The sequence below is a fragment of the Cydia strobilella genome, chromosome 25, assembly GCF_947568885.1.
Source record: "Cydia strobilella chromosome 25, ilCydStro3.1, whole genome shotgun sequence".
In the NCBI taxonomy this organism is placed as follows: domain Eukaryota; kingdom Metazoa; phylum Arthropoda; class Insecta; order Lepidoptera; family Tortricidae; genus Cydia; species Cydia strobilella.
This window is the reverse complement of record NC_086065.1, coordinates 3,169,003-3,187,468: the sequence shown is the minus strand read 5'-3', so window position 1 is coordinate 3,187,468 and position 18,466 is coordinate 3,169,003. Positions and strand designations below refer to the sequence as shown.

Sequence of the window (18,466 nt, the reverse complement as noted above, 5' to 3'; positions counted from 1 at the left end):
GCTTTGTAGCTTCAGGCGGCTCGTCTGCTCGTTTGCTGACTGTCACATAAAAAAACACTACCCTTGTGGCATGTATGCCAGTTTGCTGCCATGCCGTAAAACTAGGCATAAAATGTCTCTAAGCTGATGCTTTTATACTAAAATTAGTCCATTTGGACGTAAAAAACCCCTGTGCTAGCCTCGTAAACAATGGAAAGGTTAGCCTTTGTTAGCGCCGCTTGCACCACCCCACTCACCCGGGTACTTACTCGTAATATTCGATTTTATGAATATTTTGTAAGATAGACGAGTGTAAGACCTAATGTTTCAGAGAAATTTTAACATTATTATGAGCTGTATCGACTAGTGGAATAAAATAGCAAGTTTTTTTTTAAATTTTTAGTCGGTTCGATTTCCAGGCGATATCAGCAAATAAAAAAAATATGAATGCAGTTTTGCTTATTTAAAAAAATTAAAGATTTTTTCCTTTAAGTAAAATGAGTTAACTTGTGGTTTTAAGGCACTTTCCCTCCAGGGCTCATTATTTTTTCCACACTGTATAGAAGATGTGTGTAGAGAAATAAATCTTAATTTAGTTCTATTTCTCCCAATACCAATAATGACGTAAGGTTTAGGTTTCTTGTAAATAAATAAAATAAAAATATCCATTGACGACCTTAACATGTATTTAAATAGCAGGTGCCATTAACACTGACATCATTAAATAAGCAACTCAAGCAGGGTGCGTACGACGGCCAGAACCAGTTGCAGCAGACCAGGCAGCAGACCGCCACCGATGCCCACCAGCACGTCGTCTGCGACGTCCGTGATGGCTGACACCAGCGTCGTGAGCAGACCCTGGAGGCTGACAACGCCTGACGGAGGAGTACTTGGACTAGCCCCAGCAGCATACTCAGGCAAACTCCTCAAGAAGTTCACTATAGCTAGCGCTTGAGAATACAATTTTAACAGACTCGTCTCCAACGCTGATAAGTCCACAGGGATTAGACAGCTGATGGATGGAGGTAAAGTATCGAAGATCGAGAGTAGGGAAAGGAGGAGGTTGTACACGTTGTTTAGGAGGGGTAGGAGGATGTTTACTAAGGGGTATACTGCTGGAAGCTGGGCTGATGCTGTGACCGCGGAAACGGGGGCCTGGAAAGGAAATATAACTGTTAAAAAGGACAGGATACGTATGCCTTTTGTGAGTAATAACTTCATGTAATACTACATGATTCATGTGTCAGTAAAGATGCTAATTATTCGGAATGGTGTTAAACCTAAGTATAACTACCAAAGATTTAGCTACGTAATTTGATTCTTAGAAACAACAATAAACATATGAACTGCATTAATATTTAATATTTGAATTTAATTTAATTGCTAGCATTTTTGGCACGTTTGTACCTACCAGTGACCGTCGGAATGGGGCATAGGTTTTTATAATAATAATAATAAATTCATTTATTTAAGACAACATAGGTCCATCACAATCATATTACAATGTAAAAAGCAGAAATAAAAATAAAATAAATTCAATATATATATATTATGTAATTTATATAAGTACTAATTTTTTTTTTGTTTATTTAATTTAGTTTTTACGGAAAAAAACGGAACCCTTATAGGATCACTCTTGAGTCTGTTTGTCTGTCCGTATGTCACAACCCATTTTCTCCAAAACTACTGGATCAATTAAGTTGAAGTTTGGTACACATATGTAAATTTGTGACCCAAAGACGGACATGTAAACAAATGAATTGTAAACATGGGGGCCACTTTTGTTACACACCACAAGTTTTTTAAACTATATCGTGTTACATATCAAATGGAAAAGCTCATTTTGAGAATCTCAAATATATTTTTTTGTTATTTTAAAATTAACAGTTTAGAATTTATTAAAGAAAATAGACAAAAAAAGACCTTTCCCGACCCCATTTATCTCCGAAACTACGGGGTCTACAATTTTGAAAAAAATACACAAAATGGTTCCTTTAAATGCCAGGAAAACTTATTAGAAATGTGCAGTCAAGCGTGAGTTGGACTTAATTAGTTAAATTACTTAGTTTTTGATCCGACCCCTACGGGTTTTTAAAGATACATAAACATAAACTCCTCTTGGAACCCTTGGAACGCGAGTCCGACTCGCACTTGGCCGGATTTAGTATTTTTATTTTATATTGTGTTTTACGTTACAATTTATTAAATAATTTGTTTCTTAATAGTTATGTATGAATTAGTCATTATAACACAAAAAAAATAGCGTCATTCATAATAATACTCATGACATTATATATGTATTCCCATGATGTTATTATTGTATTACTTAGCTTCAATTTGTATATATTTAGTTATATTACTTAGCTAATACTAAGAAAAATTTGCATGCTTCTTCAAGTGAAATGTACGCATCCAAAAATACTGTTCATCACTACATTTGTGCAAATAAACATAATATCTTTATTTTTACTAATTTTTATGGTTCCGTACCCAAAGGGTAAAAACGGGACCCTATTACTAAGACTCCGCTGTCCGTCTGTCTGTCACCAGGCTATATCTCATGAACCGTGAAAGCTATACAGTTGAAATTTTCACAGATGATGTATTTCTGTTGCCGCTATAACAACAAATACTAAAAAGTACGGAACTCTCGGTGCGCGAGTCCGACTCGCACTTGGCCGGTTTTTTACTCGAACCAGTGCCGTCTAGCATGAGATTATAGTAACAAAACAAAGTTATTAATTAAACATTGCGCTGACCTATTTACATGAAATAACTAAGATACAAGTATTAATTTACTTAGTTTAGGTATTTATGTAAAATATTTTAGAGCCAGTTATTTTCACAAAATTTTGTATTTTATGTTGACAATTATAAACCATTTTTGTATGCTTACAATATTTAAGTACTATTTAAGCGTATTATGATAGTCAAACATTTTGGGTGTTCTTCAATAACATCAAATGTATTTTGACGTGATAACGTCTTAAATCGATGAACACCGGTAGTATGCACGAAAAAGTGTCACGTTGTGGACAGATCTCCATGGTAACGTTACGGCCACGTTGTGGACAGATAATAATTCAATTCATAAACAAAAGTATGCCGTTTTTCATCAATGTTTTCTTATGACGTTATCACGCAAAATTATCGTCCGCAAACCGACTATAGTCCGCAAACCGACTTAGTACCGACCGACCGAGTATAGTCGGTTTGGTTCTGTATACAGAACCATATTTTTTTTAATTTATCTTTATCTTTTTTTTTTACTGACTGTCTTCTCACTCACCGTTGCTATACAAACAGCTACTACACAAATCGCAAGCGAAACTTTTGACGCCATTATAATATAATAAATATAATTACCGAATAACGTCACGCCTATATGTTTTCCGTATTTATATAATAAAAATAAGCACATGCAAGTTTTATATGACCGATTTCAAAATTGGTGTAATCGATAGTGTTTATTCATACTTGTGTAAAATTTGATAACATACAGTGTGATAGTAAAAGCAGTTTCTAGGGTCATTACCTCATTTTGTGAAATAGATATGTTACAAATGTGTCAAAAATTATTGAGCGTTTAACGAACAAAAATATGTGCAATAGATTTGTGCCGACTAGTATGCTTGATGGTTATCTATTTGTAACATATTTTTTCGTAAATATGTAATTGCGTTTTTCTATAGAATGATTCCTATGTCTATTATGTGCAATACTAGTCAGAGCGATAATAATTATATTTGCTGATTACCACCATCTCTTCCAAATCCAAAGATATTCTACAATTTTCCGTAATTTTGACTTAAACGTCGTCTACATCAAAGCTGTAAGTGTAAAAAATGTTTGAACATTTTTTACACTTACAGCTTTAATAAGCTGGCTTTTAAATTTAAATTCCTTATAAAAAAAAACTAAACAATTAATTTAAAAAAATACACAATACCGAATTGAAGTAAATACCAGTTTAACTGCTCTAATAAAAGAATTTAAATAAATTAAGTAATCACAAAAATTACATTATTATATATAATCGTCAACAAAAATTCCAGCTTCATATAAATGACAACAATTGTATATGGCGGTGATTTATATAACGTTGCTGATTTTACACATAACTTCAGGTCAATGTCATGTTGAACGTGTGTTTTTGCGATACACTTATAATTAATTGACGAGTCAGCAATGGCTTAGTCATATCACAGATTGATTATTATAATAGGCAGCTTGCCGGGGTGCAGGCAGGCCGAAAAGTCAAAGTCAAAGTCAAAATATTCTTTATTTAAATAGGCCTAGCAACAAGCACTTTCAAATTGGAAAGAAGAAGATGGCGGGACGACTAGGGGCCGATTTTTGAATTTCAACCGCTCGATTTCGTGTATTTCGTTCAATAATATCTCCAGGCATTTAAATTATACTAATTGAAAACGAGTGGTCAATACCACTAGTGATTCCCAATTTCTATCGCTCGTATTTCAAAAATGATCATATCGCTGTTCCACCGATTTTCGAGTGACGAAATCGTGCGATCGAAATTCAAAAATCGCCCCCGGACGCTTTTTATCCGGATTGGTGGGAAACCACAAACGACAGGGTTGAGTGGAGGAAACGAGGGGAAGCCTTTGCCCAGAAGTGGGACACTAAATTAGGCTAGCAAAAAAAAAAAGCAGCTTTTCCGTGTATTGGACTTTACTTAGACGTGACTTAGAGAAAACTCGACACATAGATTTAACTAAATTTTTTGGCGTTAGTCATAATCGCGTTACTGGCCTGAATTAGGATATGAATCGTTTGTCTTTATCTGTCATTTTGTCTTATGTATTTGTAAGAAAGGGATAAAACATAATTTAACTAAATCAGGCCTGTAAAGTTTTATGAATAAGGGAGTATGTGTCTTGAAAAAGGGAATATTTTGACAAAATTTTTAAAATGCTTTTTTATAACTGTTAATAAAAAATAATTATATTATTTTAAAATTAATTAAAATTTGCTTTTTTTTGTTGATCATCATATAAAAGTATGGACGATAACCAGCGCAATGACCCTATATGCACAACATATATATCAATATTTTTTCAATCTGAATGCCATTCCAGGTAAATTTGTGATAGAAAGTCAATTTGCCATATTTTGGATAACCAAATCCTTCATACAACTAAAATAACCCATTTGGTCATATTTGGAAACTAATCGATAACGAAAGAATCCATTGTGTACTATTTTATTTACCTATTATATAACTTATCAGTTATGTCCTATAACAGTTACTAAAGTTATTTAGTAACTATTTCGTACTTGCGATAACTACTGTTTATATATACTAACACATTATATATATTGTTAATTCCTTGTTAAGATATCAAAATGAATTGGAAATATTTTTTGGCGGCGCTCGCTGTTGTGGCTGTGGTTAGTGTGTTTCTTATCATTATCTATCTTTTTGTTATAATATCACTTATTGCATACTAACCGACATAAGATATGTAAGTTGAAAAGATAAAGATATTATCTGGAAATTTTTATCACGTATAAACATAACTTTTGAATTTTTTTTCATTAAGAACCCAATAATTTATTGTTAACTAAAATTAAAGAGTTTGAAAATTACGGCGTTGCAAAAGTGACATAATTATCGTAGTTCGTGGTATGGTCTTAATAATAATTTGTACAAATAGTGGAATTTTTAATTCCAGTGAACCCGTTTTTTTTAGTCAAAGATATTTTTTCGACTTATTATAACAACGAATTAAAATTGTGTGGAATGTTAATAATTATTTCTTGGTCTAAACTTCTAGAACTTTTTGAGAGAAGAATAATTTGATAACGTTATAAATTTTTGCTTACTTATCGTGTTGATTTATCATCAACTTTTATTATTTTTCTACTTTCATTTGTAACATATTTATTTTTTATGTTTTTCAATATTTACAAGATAGAGATCGATGACAATTCGGGTAGGTAAGGTCAACCGAGATAAATGCGTCACTTAGTGTAAATGCGTCTATTGAAGATATCTTCGAAACGCAACATATTATGAGTATTATAGCTCACTACATTACTAGTTCAGTGACCGTACTTCAAACATAAAGGAATGCAATAGTTCTAAAACGTTCTATTTAGAAAATACCTTTAATAGACGCATTTATCCCAAGTGACGCATTTATCCTGATTGACCTTAAGTGTTACTGGCTTTCACAATGGTGTTTAATGTAATGTATGAACTCGCAATAAACACTAATCAATGTGTAAACAGGCCCCAATATCAAGGCCAGCTATACTTCCCCGTATTGCTTTTTTTTAAATATTTACCTGTATTTCCAGATCCCATCAGGCGAGGCTATGATCCCAGCGTACTCCGTCTCAGCTCTCCGCCTAGCATTTGACGAGATTGCGACAGTCCTGCCTATCGCCAACCAGCTCGCCTGTCTCCTCATCCCATTCCTCATCAACTTGATCAACAACTTAAATAACCTATCGAACATCGTTCAGAATTTAACTCCAGCGATCCTTCCGTATTTCGGTTGCACTTTGCCGCTTTTATACGCAACCTTGACTGATTTAGCTTCAGTTTTGTTCCTGTATATCAGCGTATTGATATCGTTATTTAGATCTAATGTTTTAGCTGCGCCTGGCCTGCTGATTGGACTGGTTGCTGAAGTGTTGAACCTGGTGATTGGGCTATTGACAGGATTGACTGACAGCACAGGTCTTTTGGGTAGTTTGATTAAATTGATCACTAGTATTTTGGTGGAATTGGAAAAGCTGCTGCTGTGAACGATGTTTAAATTATTAAAATAAATGGGTATTTAAATGTGTTCTTTCTTGTTTATTCCTCAAGCTTAGACTTGTTGTTAGCATCGTGTTCAAAATAATATTTACAGAAATATATGCACTTTCAAACAAAACTTGCTGCGATCACTATTACATGGGATAAGCACGGATAATTTTGTTTATTAATATAGAAACTCCCTACCTTTCATTATATTATTTTCCGTCTAAAATTCGATGTCTGCTTATAAACTCTAGCCGCCCAGAGACCCATAAAAAGTCTTCCATTCCATTTTATTTTGAATCTTTAATTTGTCAAATCAAAATTGAAATAAAATTGTATTGGCAAGATTTAACATCTGGGCGCCTAGAGGAATACCGGGTGTGGCCTGTAACAGGAGCAAAAATTAAACTGTAGGCTGTACCTATTCCTGTAACGGCCAACATTTGTACAGCGACAATGTATTGCGAATTGTATTATGTTTAAGGCGTGACAAGCAACGTCAATTACAATGATAATGGCGTACATTGAAGATAATAAATATTTAATTTGTATGAAAAATAAGCAGTCTGAAAACTTCATAATTGTTAAGTTATTGAACAAAAGTGTCACCGTTTGAGTACAATCTATGTTTTAATTATTTGCTCGTGTTATAGGCCACACCCGGTATAATAGAGGTAGAATATTTTCTACAATAACCACTGAAAGAACGAAACACTCGTCGCGCTAGTTCAATACGGACTTGTCCACTTTTATGTAACCCAATATTGACCCAGTGTAAAACACTCTTATTTCAATTTATTTTAAGAGAAACTCTCAGTAACTTCGTAATTCAAACTTGTTAGAGATTTCTTCATTCGTCGTGTAACTTCGTTACGGCTCTTTTAAGAGTAATTTATTCTACCTTCATGCCAAAATTTATAGACTAAGAGCTAGAGTAAAAGGATTTACTATCATTAGGTACAAATGGAAAATTGTCCACTCGAAATTATACAAAGTAGAAAAATGACAATTTTAAATACTTAGATCAACTGGTAAAATTGTCTATCCAGCATAATGTCGAAAAAGGTTCATTATTTTACGAGTAAAGATCAACGAAACTGTCAACGACGCGCTGGTGGCCTAGCGGTAAGAGCGTGCGACTCAATCCGGAGGTCGCGGGTTCAAACCCCGGCTCGTACCAATGAGTTTTTCGGAACTTATGGACGATATATCATTTGATGAGGCGAAGGAAAACATCGTGAGAAAATCCGACTAATCCCAACAAGGCCTAGTTTCCCCTCTGGGTTGGAAGGTCAGATGGCAGTCGCTTTCGTAAAAACTAGTACCTAGCCAATTCTAGTTGCCAAGCGGACCCCAGGCTCCTAATGAGCCATGGCAAAAAAGCCGGGATAACACGAGGAAGATGATGATGATCAAGTCTTATGACACAGAATAAATAATACCTAGTACTTGGTTCACTCAGGGCCGGACCTAGGGTAGGGCACGCCAAAATGGCAAATGAGAAAAAAAAATAAGTTTTAAAAGACGCGAGTGTGACGCGGGCCCAAAATACGGTTCGTTTTTCTTTTGGGGAAAAAGCTTCAACGAAGGGCGCCAAAACCCGATTTCGCTCTACCCTGATCAAGGACTCGGGCCGGCACTGGGTTCACTCTCAAACAAAACGCGTCTATTACGACAGATATGACCGCTAGGTGGCGTAAGCGCGAGCAGGCGTCCGTTCCGTAGCGGTGCGCGGCGACTACTATAGCTAGACACCAAAATTGGTGTGGACCGCATGTACTTCTAGCGACGCGTCGAAATCGCGGAGTCAGCCACGCCTGCTTATGATCCGGGCGTTTGGCAGATTTTTTTAGGTGGAAATCAGTATACCTAAACCAGCAAAGAGCTTCATATTCTATAGAAAAAAAATACTGTACCGTAAACCGCTCAACTAATAATCAATGAATATGAATAACTAATGATCCAAAAGCTCCCAATTATGGTCCAAAATTAACTCGAATATCTTCATAAACTGAAATAGAAAATATAAAATAATTTGATTTGTTCCCAAAGTCGTGTCGATTATCTTCAAGTTTTTCAAGCGATGTTTAAAGTTACACGAACTTAGTGCTTCAATAATGTTTTGTGGTAGATTATTAAAAAATAAATTCTAATTCGAATTATAATAGATCCATTATATTATTATAGTGACTATTATAGTGGTAGATATCTATCTTTGATTATACTATTATAGTGACTATTATAGTGGTAGTAAGTACAACAAATCATCATCATCATCTTCCTCGCGTTCTCCCGGCATTTTGCCACGACTCACGACTGCCTGGGGTCCGCTTGGTAACTAATCCCAAGAATTGGCGTAGGCACTTGTTTTTACGAAAGCGACTGCCATTAGTGCCATTGCCATCTGACCTTCCAACCCAGAGAGGATACTAGGCCTTGTTGGGATTAGTCCTGTTTCCTCACGATGTTTTCCTTCACCGAAAAGCGACTGGTAAATATCAAATGATATTTCGTACATAAGTTCCGAAAAACTCATTGGTACGAGCCGGGGTTTGATTGAACCCGCCGCCTCCGGATTGCAAGTCGCACGCTCTTACCGCTAGGCCACCAGCGCTCTAGTAAGTAGGTACAACAAATCATAAAATTAATTAAGGTTAGTGACATACAATTACAATTTACAAAATAATTGAATTGAAATTAAAAACTACATTGACTGCATAAACTCGTATAACCAACAATATATATAACTCCGTATAAGATACCTACATAAATCTAAGGAAGAAATGTGCCTCGGAAATCAAGAAAAAGTCATGCTCGAATAGATGGCGCCACACCGCAAACGCCATCTAGACACCGTTTGATATTTAACAATTTTAAAACATATCAGTGAAAGAACATGAGTCAGTCATATGGCGTTATAAAAAAAATAAAAAAATCATTTATAAATATGGGGTTTTTTCTATAAGAAGGGGCCTTATTGTCGATGGCGCTTATGCCATTATAAACGATGCTCCGAAATAAATACAATGCCGCGCGACGCTGTGCGGCGTAAGCGCCATCGACAATAAGGTCCCTTTTCATAGAAAATGCCCCATACCTTGATATTTTTATACAATTTCATTTTTAGTTTTAATCGTGTGTCGATAAATGGCAGTAAATTTACTGTGACTACAAAATTTACTGCGACAATAACCCTCTATACTATCTATTCTCTTTGGTATAACTACGTACTGAATGACGTTCATTCAACAAACACGACCAACTTACTGATGCGTCTAAATCCTACCCCTTTTATAAAAGCGACTTTATCTTAAACGTACAAGGTTGAAAATTTAACTATAGTTGTTCGATAGTTACTGGATAGTTTTCGAGGGTTTAGGGCTTATTTGGAGTAAGAAACAGTACGCTACATTTAGAACAGTATTTTAATGTGGTAATTTTATAATATTAAGTAGAGCATGGTAAAAAACCGGCCAAGTGCGAGTCGGACTCACACACGAAGGGTTCCGTACCATTAACTATAAAAACGGTCACCCATCCAAGTACTGACCCCGCCCGACGTTGCTTAACTTCGGTCAAAAATCACGTTTGTTGTATGGGAGCCCCACTTAAATCCCTATTTTACTGTTTTTTGTATTTGTTGTTATAGCGGCAACCGAAATAAATCATCTGTGAAAATTTCAGCTGTCTAGCTATCACAGATCACGAGATACAGCCTGGTGACAGACAGACAGACGGACAGACGGACGGACAGACGGACAGCGGAGTCTTAGTAATTTGGGTACGGAACCCTAAAAATAACTATTTTCAGTAGGTTGTTTATTACATATTTGAGACACAGATTACTTAATAGATGGGGCGTGTTAAGACAACTTTAAACTCGCGTTTTATACACATAATTAATGTCACGTAATCACACACACACGTCACATTTTCGTGTCGTGTCACATAATTAATGTGTGTAATGTAATGCGTTAGTCCCGTTAATGACATTAATTATGTGTTAACCTCGTAAGGCCCAATGTGCATTATGTTAGGTTGGTAATAACATTACTAACATGTCCTCTCGTAGACACCTACATCTTGCGAGTCTGCTATTTGGCGTTTTGAATGACAAAAAGCCCGAATACCTGTTTACCAAAATTCGTATATCCTCTTTCCATAAACGACACGGTACTCGTTCCACCAGACGATGTCTCCTAGAAGCACATCCTCACAAAACCGTTGTTTTTACAGGCTGCTTTCGGTATCTCGCAACCAGGTGTTGGAACAATATTCCTCCACCTATTCGTGTTATGAAAACTAAGCGTAGTTTCAAATTTCATTTCAAAAATTCCTTTTAGAGAAGCAAAGTGGGAATTCCTCACGGTTACCTGGTTGCTGATTACCGAATTTAGTCTTAGTAATCCTGCTTAAAAATAAAGATTTTCTCTAAATCACATTTGACACTACATACATGCTAACCACACTGACACTTCTATGTCACAACTATGTGCAAGCATTAAATGTCTCTATAGTTTAAACTGTGTCACTAGTTATTTATTAATAATTAATTAGGTAAGTACTAACTTTCGACTATTTCATTATTTTCCACTGTTTTTTGTTGACGTGATCAGGTCCTGGCAGAAAATCAGTGCTTTTCCTAATGGGTGAAGCGTAATACTGAGCCAGAACCTTTTTGTTTTGCTGCGACGCACACAGGATTTTTATTTGTATAAAACAGTATTTTTATGTATTTTTTCCTTTTCCTCTACATTTTATGTAAAAATCGGTGTGACTTATTTGTTGTTGTAATTTTTATTTATTTTCTGGATTGTTCTGTGTACCTATGTCATTTCTGTATTTGAATATTTTGTGTGTATTGTGGCAAACAAATAAACAGTTTATCTATCTATCTACTAGTTTAGTTTGACATTTAGTGTTATCTATGGCAACTCTCTCTCTTCCACCCAAGATGGCGTCGCTGTACAAGTGTCGGGATTGTGCTCCACAAATATTTAATTAGAATAAATTATATATAGGTAAAGTCAGTTCGTCTTCCGGCGGTCCGAGGGGAAAATTTTAACCTCTCTAGCTATCATGGTTCATGAGATACAGCCTGGTGACAGACAACAGACGGACAGCGGAGTCTTAGTAATAGGGTCCCGTTTTTACCCTTTGGGTACGGAACCCTAAAAATCGACAACAAAATTAAAATCGGCGCTTATGCTTATAATGTGTGACGGTGTCTATATGAGGTAGCCTTCGAACTGTGTACTGAGTATTGATTTTCTTACCTCACGTAAGGTCATTGCCACCGTTTTATGAATGGGTCGCAAGTATAGGCAGCTCACATTAATTCTATTCTACTAATATATATTATGAATAAGAAAGCTGGCGGCTTCCTCGCACAACGTATCAGCATTGCGATACAGCGAGGAAATGCCGCCAGCATCCTTTGTACAATGTCTCAAAGGCCTATTTTAGATTTAAACTAGTTATTAATTTAGTTTAGTAGTAGTACTGTATATATATATGAAGCGCTGATGGCCTAGCGGTAAGAGCGTGCGACTTGCAATTCGAAGGTCGCAGGTTCAAACCCTGGCTCGTACCAATGAGTTTTTCGGAACTTATGTACGAAATATCGTTTGATATTTACCAGTCGCTTTTCGGTGAAGGAAAACATCGAGAGGAAACCGGACTAATCCCAACAAGGCCTACTTTCCCCTCTGGGTTGGAAGGTCAGATGGCAGTCGCTTTCGTAAAAACTAGTGCCTACGCCAAATCTTGGGATTAGTTGCCAAGCGGACCCCAGGCTCCCATGAGCCGTGGCAAAATGCCGGGACAACGCGAGGAAGAAGAGTAGTACTGTATATATCTTGTATGTAAATAAATAAGAAAGTAAGAAAATATTTATTGATTAGTTTATTTAACAACATATTACCATATATTTATTCAATTAAAAGTAAAACTAAAACTAACTAAGAATAACAAGAAAGTATGTGGACGTTCATTACAAAATCATACAAAACGGCTGCTGTTAAAGGGGTTGTGTTGGGAGTATTTAGGCATAATAATAATTAATTAAAAAATGACATTAATGCTCTCCAAGGGGCCTCTACGTGTTGGATCTATATCCCCACGCAAGCCTAACAAAAGACCGGGATTTATAGGCCCGTGATATTCAAGGAGATATAATTTATTTATTTAATCGTATGGCTGATAATAACCGGGTCGCATATATAATAATTAATTGCTTATTACTAAGTAGGTACATAGAGTAACTTATACTAGAGCGGTACTGTCATAGTAAATTTTGTAACCCCAGTAAATTCACTGCCATCTGTCGACACACTTTAAAACTAAAAATGAAGATTTATAAAAATACGTTAAAATGTATTTAAATATGGATAAATTAGTTTTTTATCTGCATTAATTATTTTTATATGATTTTGACCCATGTTCTTTCACTGGTATGCGTTAAAATTATAAATAACAAACGAAACAGTCAACGCCCTCTATACGAGTGTAGGCCAAAACTAGTAGCGCCATCTGATCGAGAATCAAATTTTCGTGATTTTCGAGGCACGTTTTTTCCTTAGACTGTATCCATCTATTACGGAGTTATATCTATCTTTGAGGATAGTTAAAAATCCGGCCAAGATCCTTAACAATATCGTACACAGACAAGAGGTTAAATTGCATCATGATTAATGAAAAAACCGGACAAGTGCGAGTTGGACTCGCCCACCAAGGGTTCCGTACAATATAACATTTAAAACTTTCGCGTTTTGAACACATATTAAATCACATTTACAATCGGGTCTATCGCGAATTTAATTTAATTTAGCCGCGACCACGACCAGTGAAACCTGTGACGAAACGTCGGTAAATAAAGGTAACAAAATAAATTCGCGATAGACCCGATTGTAAATGCGATTTAATATGGGCTCCGTACAAGTTTTTTTTTTACAAATTTTGAGTTTCGGGATTTTTCCCTGTAGTGTATGACTATATAAGTTACCAAATTTTATAGTTCTAAGTCAACGGAAAACGGAAAGCGCCCTATGAAGGATGACTCACGTTAGATCGGGCCGTGACCGGGCCAGAGCTTCCGGCGCTTCGTTTTCTATGGAAAGCATCACGTGATCACCTGTCATGTCATAGAAAAGTAAGCGCCGGAAGCTTCGGCCCGGTCACAGCCCGGTCTAACGTGAGTCATCCTTAAATTACGATTCCTTGAGTGTCTAAATATACGTTTTTTGCGGCAAAAATATCCGTATATTTTTTTACTTTAACTTAGAAGTTTGATTTTTATTTCAACACAGCTTATGGTTTTAATTTCAACACGATAATTCGATATCTCCACGCGTTCCCAAGATAAAGGGTCTTGACAGGCAGACATACGGACAACAAAGTGATACTATAAGGGTTCAGTTTTTTTCCTTTTGAAGTACGGAACCCTAAAAAGTAGAAGAAATTGTAACCCAGACAAAACTTGTCTTAAAACTCCTTACGTTTCTCCACAACATGTCGAAATATCTCGTGGCGTATCAAGATGATGTTCGATATTATATCAAAATTGTGTAGAAATATCACTTGCATATAAAATCAAAGATATGCAGATATCACGTACTATATTAACTGATTTCAAGATGGATTGAGGTTTCTTCCAGTGAATAATGAGAAAAAATGTTAACGTCATATTTGTTTGTTGTTGGTTTCGGTTTGGTAAGTTTATTTGTTTTTTTGTTCTTATTTAAAAAAAAACATATTTTATATTAGCTTTGATTGATACATAGTGAGTTATTTGGGTGAAAACCAGCATTTCATCCTTTTGCAACATCTATATTTCTTGCTATGGTATGCAGGGCAACTGTGACAACAACTGTAAATGGAAATTAGACAATTTTACGTTTTCGTAATTTTTTTTTATCGAATCAACTTTAACTCTATAAGGGTTTGGTTAGAATCTGCCCTTGCAAATATATCTAAGTTAAGTTTACGTGCCAATTTCTTAATGGCATTTTGTCTACAATTTTGAATTAGCTTCTCTTAACCTGCCTTTCATCCCTTGCTTAAAATTAATAATTTGCTATTAGGTACTTAATGCGGTCGGCTCATGTCAAGTATTAACTCAAACAAGCGTATTTTAAATAATATTAAACATTCAATAAATGCTTTGTCAAATATTTGAGTCGTAAACACAATGCTTTATTCAAACGTAGCGTAAATTCAAGCGGATTTTCATTTGTAATAGGCTTAAAGTGTCAATTGCATGATTTAAGACTAGAAGCAAATTCGAAATTTAAAATCTGGCATTTTATCTGTTCTGTACTTAATATTGTATGTTATTGTAGAGTCCATGTAAAATAACTTAGAACCAACTTGAACATAACAAAGTTTTTATCGCCATATTTTAATAGAAATTTGACATTAATTGTGAAATTACCACAGTTTTCCATTGCAAATGAAACCTACATCTCAAGTATAGGTTTATTTAAAATCTAAGTCTAGTACTTACAACTGTACGTAACGTAAATGATGTTTCGTCTTGGTATTAAAATAAGTATCTGTTTACGTTATTTAAAAAAATAAGTAATATAAAACACGTGCTGTTGATCGAGTTACTTGATTACCTACTGCCCGTAGTTATTGAAATGAAATCTGTCTCCTTTCTTCTTCTTCGCGTTAGTAAAAACCCATTTTTTGTGTCAATATTGTGTCCTCACCACCCACATCTCAGTAACAAAAATTGACGGAGAAAAATATAGAGATTAAAAATATAAATGCATTATTATTGTCAAATTTAATATCGAAATGCACACAATATTTACAAGACCTCCGTCTAAGTTACCTTTGCACCGAGTTAAGGATGACTCACGCTAGACCGGACCGGGCCCGGGCCGAGGCGTCTGGCATGTCATTTTCTATGATGGCTGATCGGTGATCACGTGGTGCTTTCCATAGAAAACGAAGCACCGGAAACTCCGGCCCGGCCCCGGCCGGGTCTAGCGAGGGTCATCCATTAATTGATCAGAACAAAGTGTAGAACGATTAAAGTTCGTAAGAGATTAAATTAAGGTTTCTCTGTAGTCACTTTGGTAATATAGTGTTATATAACGATTAAGTTCAAATAATTAAATGAACCCTTCATTTTTTTCAGGTGGCAGCTAACCCAATACTACAGATGATAAAGATACCAGGCCAGTCTTACCCATCGCAAGCCTGTCCAACATGTCCAACCCAAACATGTCCGTCACAAACATGTCCGTCACAAACATGTCCAACGTCCCGACCACCGTGCCAGACCTGTCAGACCTCCTACCGAAACGTCTACAGTCAACCAACCAATAACTGCCCTTGTAACAAACAAGTTACAGCTCAAAATCCAGTGGCAAACATAATTAATCAAGATGTTTTAAGTCAACTCGTTATAAGAAGACTTCTAAGTACACCTCAACCTCAAACTCAAGTAAATCCTGCTCCGGCATGTACCAACTGCGAAGCACAAAAAGCTCCACCGAATATTATTAATAACTATATTGTAATACCTCCTGAATATTTTAAAGCAAATGAAACCAAGGTAGATAAAGAAGAACCAGATACAAGAACGAGAAAAGGTAAAAGAAGGAGAAAACAAAGTAGACGGAGGAATCAAGAAAATATCACGTGTCCTTGTGAAGACGAAAAAGAGAAAGGTAAAATCATTGTAGAAAAACAAGAAACATCTTGTCCGTGTGACAAATATACTTATATGGTTGGTGGGGATGAAGTAAAAAACGGTAAAATAGAAGATGCTCCTTCATTGAAAACTAGAACAGTTAATGATAAAGTACTACCGGAAAGTGCCCCTAGTTCAAAAAATACGAAAACATCACAAAATGATAAAGTAGTATATAATTACCACGAAGTCTCTGGGGAAACTGAACTCACAGACACTAAAAATACAAGAAATAGCAACCGAGACAGAAAAATTCATTTGGAAGATGCGATAATTAAAGACTTTTGTAGAAAACATCCAACCATACCAGAAGAAATTGCCAGAAGTTTACTGAACAAATTAAAACATCAGATAGACAAAAAGGAAAACCCACATTACAGTCCATATCGATTCTCACCTTATAGCTACGAACACTACGACCCTGAACTGTTTTACCCAAGAAGTTACGGTTACCCTAGGGCATACAGCGATGTAGTTGAAAGTGATAGAAGATCTAGAAAACGGAAGCAACATCGCTCAGGGAGACGAAATAAGAAACAAAAGGAAGAAGTAAAAGAAAACACAGATATATGTAATGAACAATCTGAAAAATTAGTGGAAAAGAATCCAACAGTAATTAATATAGAGACGGAAATAATCAGTACAGAGAAAATTACAGCTAGTGCAGAAAAGGTAAAAGAAAATTTAACTGTTAATAACTCCGAAACCCAAATGGAAACCCCTGATGATTTACTCGATCAATTAGATAAAATGAAAGCTAAATTTGCAAAACTTAATGAAATAGAAACAACAACTGTCAGTTATAATAAACGTATCGGACAATACCCAGAATTAGGAAAAGAGGATAAAGTACCCACTGTTTATAATAATGGGGTAGATGATTACTATCCCGACTTTAGAGGCGATAATATTCCATTTTATGCGAGTGATGAAGAATGTGATAGCAAAGAAGACATGTATGACAAAAATGGAGGATTTGATTCAAAAAGGTACGTAAACCATAAACAATCTAGTACTAACTCCCGTAAAGATGAAACTAGTACTGAATACCCTGTTTCAGTCTCGACAGAATCTTACGATAGTTACGAAGAAACAAAAGACGGAAGCGATGAAATACGATTCATAATTCCTCCTCATTTAGAACTACCTGATTTTGAGACTAAACAAATTAACAAACTTGAAATTAATGACTTTGTTGCAGATGATTTAAACACATACTCTGATGCTACAGCTAAACAAGAAATTGAATTGAAACCTGCAAAAGTGTTTACAAAAGATAAATCAGGTAGGACTAATATAGAGACAGTGTATGGACGTTCTAGAGTGGTTAAATATGGACATGATGCAGAATCAGCTGCTTCGGAACCTGTCATTACATATTATTTGCCTGAAGACGCGATGACAGAAGATCGAATTCAATTACCAGATGGAGAGGGCATAGTTGTTGTTGCGAAATCAATTCGAGATCTTGAAAATTGGGAAATATAGTTTTTAAAACGTTTTCGTTCACAGGCACCGCATTATGAAGCGATTACAAAGAGCGCGAGGTTACAACAATAGTGTACTGTATTTAAAATAAATTATTTCACACCATGATATGATATGATTTATTTTTCTACTAGTGCGTAAAAGAGCACTTTTCGTGCATATGACAAAAGTTTAAAGGGCCATATGTACTGTAAAACGTTGTACGATACACGTGCGAATAGGTAATTCGCAACTCGTGTAGATTTAAAACACTCCCTGCGGTCGTGTTTCAATTTATCTCCACTCGTTTCGAATTTCCTCTTTTCCGCACTTGTATCGTAAATAACTATTTCTGCTCTATAAATACAAAACAGAACTATTTTTAAACTGCGTGTGTGTTTTATTTTGTGTGTATGTAATTATGTATTGCGATTTACGAATTTGGATGTTATCGTAAGGTACATCGAAAAGGAGCTTAAAAGTGGTTATTTTGTCTGTAACTTCTTACAGCTACACAATAAATTGTATATTTTTTATTTTAA

At 35.5% G+C, this 18,466-nt stretch overlaps 3 protein-coding genes across 3 annotated transcripts; 2 read left to right on the top strand and 1 right to left on the bottom strand.

Moving 5' to 3' along the window:
• Window positions 1-647: 647 nt before the first annotated feature.
• LOC134752735 (uncharacterized) lies at window positions 648-3,414 on the bottom strand. The gene is made up of 2 exons (XM_063688424.1): window positions 3,269-3,414; window positions 648-1,134 (listed from the first exon to the last, which is right to left on the bottom strand). The coding sequence occupies exons 1-2, from the start codon at window positions 3,398-3,400 to the stop codon at window positions 700-702; spliced, it is 567 nt and encodes a 188-aa protein (XP_063544494.1). The 5' UTR covers window positions 3,401-3,414; the 3' UTR covers window positions 648-699.
• Window positions 3,415-5,306: 1,892 nt separating this feature from the next.
• Window positions 5,307-6,796, top strand: LOC134752745 (uncharacterized). The gene is made up of 2 exons (XM_063688433.1): window positions 5,307-5,391; window positions 6,304-6,796. The coding sequence occupies exons 1-2, from the start codon at window positions 5,347-5,349 to the stop codon at window positions 6,754-6,756; spliced, it is 498 nt and encodes a 165-aa protein (XP_063544503.1). The 5' UTR covers window positions 5,307-5,346; the 3' UTR covers window positions 6,757-6,796.
• Window positions 6,797-14,352: 7,556 nt separating this feature from the next.
• Window positions 14,353-17,962, top strand: LOC134752952 (uncharacterized). The gene is made up of 2 exons (XM_063688732.1): window positions 14,353-14,464; window positions 15,900-17,962. The coding sequence occupies exons 1-2, from the start codon at window positions 14,426-14,428 to the stop codon at window positions 17,943-17,945; spliced, it is 2,085 nt and encodes a 694-aa protein (XP_063544802.1). The 5' UTR covers window positions 14,353-14,425; the 3' UTR covers window positions 17,946-17,962.
• Window positions 17,963-18,466: the final 504 nt, after the last annotated feature.

Bases quoted from the DNA above. Each gene is read 5' to 3' on its own strand.
- LOC134752735 (XM_063688424.1), bottom strand. From the start codon at position 3,400: ATGTGCTTATTTTTATTATATAAATACGGAAAACATATAGGCGTGACG. The intron at 1,135-3,268 runs GTGAGTGAGAAG...TTTCCTTTCCAG, and splicing joins TAGCTGTTTGTATAGCAACG to GCCCCCGTTTCCGCGGTCAC.
- LOC134752952 (XM_063688732.1), top strand. From the start codon at position 14,426: ATGTTAACGTCATATTTGTTTGTTGTTGGTTTCGGTTTG. The intron at 14,465-15,899 runs GTAAGTTTATTT...CATTTTTTTCAG, and splicing joins TTGTTGTTGGTTTCGGTTTG to GTGGCAGCTAACCCAATACT.
- LOC134752745 (XM_063688433.1), top strand. From the start codon at position 5,347: ATGAATTGGAAATATTTTTTGGCGGCGCTCGCTGTTGTGGCTGTG. The intron at 5,392-6,303 runs GTTAGTGTGTTT...CTGTATTTCCAG, and splicing joins CGCTCGCTGTTGTGGCTGTG to ATCCCATCAGGCGAGGCTAT.